This window comes from Capsicum annuum, chromosome 1 (assembly GCF_002878395.1).
Source record: "Capsicum annuum cultivar UCD-10X-F1 chromosome 1, UCD10Xv1.1, whole genome shotgun sequence".
Taxonomy (NCBI): Eukaryota; Viridiplantae; Streptophyta; class Magnoliopsida; order Solanales; family Solanaceae; genus Capsicum; species Capsicum annuum.
In genome coordinates this window covers 199,394,447-199,403,961 of record NC_061111.1, presented here as the reverse complement: position 1 = coordinate 199,403,961, position 9,515 = coordinate 199,394,447, and the positions used below count along the sequence as shown (strand labels likewise).

Here is a 9,515-nt window from a genome sequence, read left to right as displayed (position 1 = left end):
AATTACAAGAAGCAAGCTGAATTTGATTCTATAATATAATGTAGGGCTTTCGTTTTTAAGTTGAGTCTTTGAGTTATAAGTCACTTGTCCAGTAATTACAGCATTTAGTATTTTTGGTAGCTAGCATTTGACTATAGATTTTAAAAATTTATGTTCAAATATCTGTTTGTTACAACTTTAAAAATTCAATTTTTCAAATTTCAACTTTAAAATAATAGGATCCTTAGGGGTCACTTTCTTAAGTGGACAAAGCATTAGTGAATTGGTTTTCCTGATTTGGAGGTATATGCCCTCTCCATATCTAACTTGCATCTTATTGTTCAACAAACCATCATCTTTTATTTTAATAAAGGTCCAAAACTAAAATCAAGAAAATCAAAGAACAAAATGAGCCTAGGGAATTACCAAAAGTTGGAAGAATCTGAATTCTGAATTGACACCTCAACTTCACCTACTTTGCTTCCCTTTCCATCCAAGCCCCCTTAGTTTACACTCCTCCCCTTATCCTGTTTCCCAACAACAAAAGAACATAACAAGGCAAAAACACTTGATGGGGTTCTTTCTTTTGCTCTCTTAGTTTGAGAAAAATGGAAGCTTTCTTGATTCTGAGTGCTAGTAGTTAAGGCTATAGTGCATTTTTTTTTATTTTTGAATATGGGATCTGTTGGAAATACAAATCCATGGGCACCTTATGATAGTTATAAAGATTGTTCACAAGGGATTTGTAGTGTGTATTGTCCACAATGGTGTTACTTCCTTCTACCTCCTCCACCTCCTGATGATGATGCATCAGATGATTCTGCCACAGCTTTCTCCCCTCTCATCATAGCGATCATCGGTATCTTGGCAAGTGCTTTCCTACTTGTTAGCTACTATACTATCATCACTAAGTATTGCAGGAGGAGGAGGGACAGAAATGCAGCCAGTGAGTTGGAAGCCAATCGAAACGAGGCGCCTCAAGATCAGTGGCAACTTGCCACTGCTGGATTAGATGAGTCTACCATCAAGTCTATCACAGTGTGCAGGTTCAAGAAAGGTGAAGGATTGGTTGAGGACACTGAATGTGCCGTTTGTTTGAGTGAGTTTCAAGAAGATGAGAACCTTAGGCTTTTGCCTAAATGTAGCCATGCTTTTCACCTCCCATGTATTGACACTTGGTTAAAATCTCATCCTAACTGCCCTCTTTGTAGGGCTAATGTAGTATCTCCTCCTAGTACTAGTCCTACTCCATCATTGCCTCCTCCTCTTCCTTCTCCAATGACCATAAATGCTCTTCAATATCAAAGTACAAATGACTTGATCTTGGTGGTGGATCATGATCACGAGAGAGCACTCCATCGCGATGAGGTTGTTGTTAGCCTTGCTTGTGAGACTTCTGAATTCAGTGGCAGCAACAGAACTGGAAATGAATTCAGAAGATCAACCTCTTTAGGTACATTTTCAAGGCATCATTTTTTCCTAGCTGATATCCAATCAGGCAACAATCCTGTTTCAGTGAACAGATCTGTTTCCACTGGAAGATACATATTCTCAGGACAGAATAGAGGCAAGGACTCTATTGTTCTTTCTTGAAACATATTTTAAAGTCTTGATTGAAACTCTGTAAATTCTTGAAGTATACCAACACATCACACAGGAAATTAATGAATTCTGATTTTTCTTCAGTTCTTCAATGATTATCTATTAACTTATAGTACTACTATTTTTCTAGTTAGAATTTGGTCTGATCAGTCCTTCAGTGCTATTTAATCCATTTCTTTTTACAGGAAGAATAAGACAAATTACTTGTTACAACGTGTAAAAAGTCTTAGATTTTCCCCATAGGCCATAAGTTTTAAATTAGTCTTTATTTCTTTTTCGTTTTAGTCTGTAGATTCTCAGTACAATTGTGAGATTAAGGTTTAAACCGGACAATTAACAAACATGATACTGCTAACATGCCATCATAATTACCAATGCTTATTATTTATGTGCATGAACATGTGCAATATCCAAATTCCAAACCGGACAATACCGATGATCACTTTTTCTTTTTAAGTAGTACTATTATTAAATTAGTAGTTCAATGTACCTTTATCTTTATATAGATCAGCATTAATTAAGGTTAAGATTACCTAATCAAGGTTCCTTAGAGAAATGATTGCAGTTGGGTAAGGTAATAATTTTCTAACCTCCCAACCTCCTTTACCCCACTGACCCAAAAAAGCCTGATAAGTAATACCTTTATGCTATGAAGCTTCATGCTTTATGAGGAACTCTATTTTAAATTAAAGTTCACTTCTTTCTTTTTTGTTTTTGGTTAATTGTTTGGTACTGGAGTTTACTGTCTCAACTAATTTAAATTCGAGTCGTTAAAGCTTATTTAAAGGAAAGTGTTTGTCATTTGACACCTTTAAGACAAGAGTATCTTGATTAGTGCATTGTGAAAGTGATCGTAAGAATTTTTTTTTTTTTTTACTTATTACTGGTATTTAACTTAGAATTTGGACTGATCAATCCTTCAGTAGTACTTATTTACGGCATTTATTTTTACAGGGTGCTTTTAGGACTTATTGATGAAATTATTTTAATTTTGTATACATCTAAAATTATGTAAAGAAACTTCATAATATCAAGCCACTCAAAAGGTATTACGGATAGGCCCTCAATATAAAGCTAAGCAAATTACTTGGTATAACAAGTAATTATAATTTGCTAATATAAAAAGCTTTGTCTTAGTCTTAGATTCTCAGTAACCTTTTTGAGACTTTTTATTAAGATTTAAACCGGACAACTAACAAACTATCATAAACATGGCATCATCATTATCAATGTTTATGACTTTATGTGCATCAACAATTCAACATGCATGTGCTATCAACACCCACGATCTCTTTTATTATTTTTATTTTAAAAAGAAGTAGTGCTATTATATTAGTAGTTCGATGTAGCTTTTCTTTCTAGATATGATCAAACACTAATTAAAGGTTATTACCTAATCAAGATTCCTTAAGAGAGATAAGTACCGTTTGGTAAACTAATTTACTAACCTCCCACCCTCCCTTCCCCAGTTCGATCCAAAAAAAAGCCTCATCGATAGCTTTGGGTCTTGCTAATAGCTTGCTATTGCCTACCGTTTCTATGATATTTCAAAACTATTGATGCCTCACTAATTTTGATTTTTGACTCTTTGAAAAGGTAATTTTTGGCTCTTGAAAAGGTAGAGACTCATAAATGGTATAGACAAATATGTTAGTGACCTCCATGAGAAAAACACAATCACATTGAAATCAAACAATTTATTAATTGTTATGAAGACACATGGATATCCATATGTCAAAATGGATGCCATGTGTTTTAAGAAGCAATTCTTAGTCACAAATCACCTCTTCTATATTTGTAAAACTTTCCATCTTTGTATTTGGCTACAAATAGCCAAGATCAATGAAAGATTAAAATAATTTTTCCATTCTCCACTTTAAGTATATTATTGTTGGTTACTTATATTTTTATATCACGTTATCAGCACGAGCCTCGGCAAAACCTCCTGACGATATTTAGAGGTTAGTATTTAATTTTCTTAAATAATGTCTAATATTTTCAAACGTGAATTTAGTGACCTGGATATATCGGGTAAAACTTATATGTCCTGGGCACTGGATGCCGAAATACATTTAAATGCGATGGGTCTGACAGACACCATAAAAAACGACAATAAGGCATCAAATCAAGACAAGGCCAAGGTCATGATATTTCTTCGTCATCATCTTGATGAAGGTTTGAAAATGAAATACCTCACGATCCCCTTATATTGTGGAACAATTTAAAAGAAAGATACGACCACCTGAAGATGGTCATCCTTCTACAAGCTCGTTATGAATGGACCTATCTGAGGTTGCAAGATTTTAAAAATATAACTGATTATAATTTTGTGATGTTTAGAATTAAATCGCGGTTTAATTAATGCGGGGAAGATATCGCAAAACACGACATGTTAGAGAAAACATTCTCTACTTTTTCCGCCTCGAATATACTCCTGCAACAACAATATCGAGAAATGAGATTTAAAAAATATTCTGAATTAATTTCTCATCTTCTTGTTGCTGAACAAAAAAATGATCCTTTAATGAGAAATCATGAAAGTCGACCTGCTGATATTGCTTCATTCCCTAAAGTGAATGATGTAAATTTTCACTCAACCAGGCGTGAAAGAAGTCCTGACCCCAGTCGTGATCGTGGTCGAGATCGTGGTCATGGAAGGTATTTTAATCAGGGTGATTGCCTTGCAATAAACAATAACCCTCAACACCAGGAGTGCAAAAATAAGGGTGAAGCTCCTGAAGCAGAGCCAAGGACGAACTCTGAAAGTAAATGTTATCGATACGGAGGAAAGGGGCACTGATCGTGTACCTGTCGTACGCCAAAACATCTGGTGAAACTCTATCAGGCATCCCTTAAGAAACCAAATAATGATGTTGAAGCAAACTTCCTCTATGAAGATAATGTTGAGCCCATGGACTTGAAAGTTTTAGATTTTTTTATAGTTCCTGAAGAACATGTAAATCACCTTGTCGGTGATAATTATGAAATAGTCTGATTATTTTACTTTTCTGTTCAAGTTGTATTAGTTTACATTTATATTAGTAGTATCTCACTAGTCTTGTAAATAACTAAAGTTTGTGTAAATACGTTATGTGCTAGTAATGTTGTAATATTTACTTTATTTATATTTTCATCTTGAAGAAAATATGAATACTCCTCAAGTATTATTTGGATCAATAGTCGATCTTGGCGATATTTGTGTAATTGATAGTGGAACAACGCATGCAATATTTAAAGATGTAAAATACTTTTCCCACTTACTTAGAAGAAAAGCAAATGTTACAACAATTTCTGAAAATTCAAAATTGATTGAAGGCTCCGAAAGAGCTACTATATTTCTGTCCAAGGGGACAAAATTAGTTATAGAAGATGCATTGTTCTCTTCTAAATCCCAAGAGATTTATTGAGTTTTAAAGATATCCGCCGAAATGGATATCATATTGAGACAGTAAATGAATTAATTATCGAATATCTTGGCATTACTAAGAATATCTCAGGTCAAAAATAAGTGTTGGAGAAATTATCAACTTTGTCTTCCGACTTATACTATGCTGAAATTAGTACAGTTGAAGCACACTTTATCGTAAACCAGTAGTTTACTGATCTAAGTACGTTTGTGCTTTGGCATGATTGAATAGGCCATCCTGGCTCAATAATGATGAGACAAATCATTGAAAATTCAAAAGGGCATCCACTGAAGAACCTGAAGATTCTTACAAGTGGTGAATTTTCATGTGTTGCTTGTTATCAAGGCAAACTGATAACTAAACCATCGCCGCTGAAAGCTGGCGTCGAATCTCCTCTATTTCTAGAACGTATACAGGGGATATATGTAGGCCTATTCACCCACATAGTGGGTCATTTAGATATTTTATAATCATAGACGCATCTTCAAAATTGTCGCATTTGTGCCTCTTGTCATCTCGCAATCTAGAGTTTGCAAAATTATTAGCACAAATAATACGATTAAGGGTGCAATTCCCAAATTATCCTATTAAGGCTATATGCCTCGATAATGCTGGAGAATTTACATCCCAAGCTTTTGATGATTATTGTATGTCAGTTGGGATGAGAGTTGAACATCCTATTGCTCATGTTCATACTCAAAATGGTCTTGCTGAGTCATTATTAAGTGCCTACAATTGATAGTGTTGACACTCAATTTTGGCTCTCCATGCTTAAAATTAGTACTTTTAGGCTTTATGATCGTTAAAGTGCATAAAATGCAAATTTTCACACATTTTTTATAATTTTTAGCAAATTAACGATAATCATCATTTTTTTAGAATTTCTTCACCAATATACTTTCATATTTTAATTTTACATAATTTATTGATAATTATCCTTAATTTTGCAAATTTTAGGATTTCTATTAGTTTATTATCATTTTAATATTTTTTGCACAGTCATCTGCATACGTATACAACATAGCATTGCAATTCTTTACTGCATAGTATAATTTTAATTATTTATAGTCTAATATATTTTTTATTTGTTGCTTATATTTTCTTTTTGTAATTATATAGCGATATTTATATTTTTGTACATTATTTATGCGATATGCAAGCGATAATATTAGCTCGATTATTTTAATACACAAAGCAAAAATCAGTTAAGTCAACACCATGTCAACTTTTTAAAAGATAGACATTTTCGGTGATGGGTTGACATTTTCATTTATTGAATAATAACCTATGGTCTAAATCAAGTTTGAAGGAGATAAAAAGAGTCAATCTTTTATTTTTAGGTTGAAAGGAAAATTCCTTTTTATTTATAAATAAGGAAAGAGATTTTTAATTATTTTACACACATAAGAGCATATACACTCTCATATTTCACCTCTCATTTTTTTCTCCTTTGATTGCCGCTGCTCTTCTCCGGCGAGATTCCCATCGGCAAACCACCATGCACCACCACCCACTTCCGAACGCCCCTCCTCTACTTCCCCATCAGTGATCATCACGTCATCGAAAAAATCCATCGTTGTCACCTTCATCGGCCGCCAACAACCCTGGACAGCGGGCTTCCTGCCGGCAACCATCGCCCCTCTTCCTTTCTCTTTTTTCTGCCACCACTTCACCGGAGATGATGGCCGACGAAGCCCAAACACCACAACTATACGGCCTTTCCCCCCTATTTCCTCTTCTCCTTTCTCTCTTCGGCATCGCTGTTTCGCCAGAATTGATGGCCGGCGGGATTTTCAGACACCACACCGCCGCCATCACGGCGTCTATTTACCATCTATCTTTGATTCATTTTTTGGTTATAGAAAAGTGGTATTTTCACCACCGCTATTTGATCCACAGATTTGATCGTATTTTAATTTTGGGTGTTGCTCCGGTGAAAATCGTTGAAGCAACATCGATTTGATCAAAGTTGTTCATTCTCTGATGAATTGTTGTTATGTTCAAACTTTATTGACTGCATTTTGTTTCATTTATTTGTGTATATTGTTGCTTACCTTCACTGTTGCTACCATTTTTGCTGTGTTCTTAATTATCTTTTGCCATTCGGTTTGTTTTTGTTTCACATGAGACTGATTTTGGATAATTTTGTCGCTTACATCTATACTGATAATGAACAGTACTAACATTGACCAATGAAGAAATTCTCCGTCGATTCTTGAGGCCTCCACAAATAAAAGACGGATATTATGTATAAAAAATGTAATAAAATAAATAATTTTTGGGCGATGACGAAATTCTTATAATATTTTAAACTTTATCCGAACCTGCTTTTTTAACAAAAATTATATTTTAAAATATATATGCATACATATCTTTTCAATTTATTTTGATAATTATTTATTTGTTACTAAAATTTTTATTAGGAGTGTTTGTACAGGTTCTCGGAAATATCTTTCGTGAATGACATTCAAAGAGGAGCTTGAATTTTGTATTTGTATTTGTATTTTTTACGTTCTTACTCTTGTATAACTATTAGTATAGTGAAAACTTTACTATTGGGACGTTGGGTGGGGTGTTTTTTATTTAAACAATCCATCACGCGTTTAGGTAAATTTGGGTCATCAATATTTATATAAAATTAATTTAGATTATTAAAATAAATAATTCACATTTTTACCTAAAAAATATTACTTAGTCTTTCCCTTCAGAATAATTTTTCTTTATTCAATCTTGTTTTTTTATACATATATATATATACTTTTGTTTATAAATATGCACGATAGCATATGCATTATATTATTTCAATACATATTTTATATCTGTATTTGTAGTGGTTGATTTTTTTTCTTTCCTTCTTTTAATAAACCTAAGTCTGATCGGGAACCACATTTGTGGATTCTGAAGGATGCCTAACCCTTTCCCTTCGAAATAATTTGAACCCTTACTTGGAATCTAAAATGGTTTCGTAGATTAAATAAAGTCATACTTGTTAAATAAATAAATAGGTTTTTTATTTTTTCTTAAAAATTAGGTGGCGAATCTCTACCAAAGTTATTCTTTTAGAATCCATAATGTCGTGCTCGTTTTGACCTTAGGTAAAAATTGGGTATGACAGTTTGACGACTCTGCTGGGGACTCAAGGCTCTAACCATTACAGATTTAGGTAAATATTTACGTTTCTATACATTGTTATTTGTTTCATACTAATTATCTCCATTTATATTGTGTATGTGGCATAAATTATTTATTTATTATTATTTTGTATAGATTGTTTGTTTGTTTATCGCTTTTTATAAATTGACATTTCGTTCATATTTCCTCCATTTCGAAAAACTGACACTCACACACATTGTACACGCGGATTATACATTGTACTTTTTCAAAATTCTTTCAAATCACCTTACTTTAGAGAGTCAGCGCATACGTGGTGTGAGCAAGAGTTTTACTGTCGTGGGACTACGCGCCTTCCCAGATAGAAAATTCAAGTTTGTGTCTACCCACTCTTAATCAGTATAGAATAGAGTTAAAATAACACCCTTTTAGGTACATGCATTGTTAGTCAGTTTTATCCAAATGTCTAAACGGTTTACGACCCAAGTGACATATTATCATAGTTTCTGTACATATTTGAAGAATAATTGTACCTATTTGCTGTCAATTGGTTTTACTTCAGTGAGAAGGTGTAATCTAACGTTCGTTTTGCAATGCGGATTAGTTAAAAGATGCACCTTAGCAACATCGCCACTAGCTGCGTATAGGTTTGAACTATGTTTTGACCTGATTCTTATCCTAACAAGATACGTAGGCAACCCTACATTAGGGTTTGGTCTCTTTACTATTTTAGAATAAATTTTTTGATACTCAAAACTAGACAATTTTCTAAAGCAGTTCAAAAACGCTCTCCAAAATTCTTCAAGAGCGCAAATATAATCAATAGCTCCTCAAATCCAAATCCCAATTATATTAGTGCCTAGCTGGCCTACCTCTAGACCATCACTCCACTTTAATTTGAGAATACCTATTTTCTTCTTTCGAACGCCGTAAACCATTAAATTTATGGCGTATCGATTTCCACTCTTAAAAGCACGGGTTTAATATTTTTTCAGTAATAATAATCTTGCCAACTGTGGCGAAATAACATCATAATTCCTTCAATGTCTGACTTTTTCAATCTTGTCATCATACTGAAGTTGTGTCAAAGCTCTCCCAATGCTTGACATTCATTCTCTGGATCATTTGATCAGAACAATTTTGATGCTACAAGCAGTTCTTTCCTGATCGTCTTTCATATTATTTTTATGAATGACCATCAATTTTTTTTACAATCATACATTGCACATACAAATTTACAAATTTTCATAAACTACGCAAACCTGATTCTTATTTTCATAAGATACGTAGGCAGCCTTCAGTTGGGTTCGGTCCCATTCTTTTATAAATAAAAAATAATAATAATTTTGACTTGATTGGTACCAATATAGTTAGGAATGTGCATGACAAAGAGCAAATTGGTATGATGAAAAAAAC

The 9,515-nt window shown here is 33.5% G+C and overlaps 1 protein-coding gene across 1 annotated transcript; it reads left to right on the top strand.

The window, feature by feature from the left end:
* The first annotated feature begins 323 nt into the window (after positions 1-323).
* On the top strand, positions 324-1,673 carry LOC107857180 (RING-H2 finger protein ATL51). Its single transcript, XM_016702119.2, has one exon. The coding sequence runs from the start codon at positions 655-657 to the stop codon at positions 1,570-1,572; it is 918 nt and encodes a 305-aa protein (XP_016557605.1). The 5' UTR covers positions 324-654; the 3' UTR covers positions 1,573-1,673.
* Positions 1,674-9,515: the final 7,842 nt, after the last annotated feature.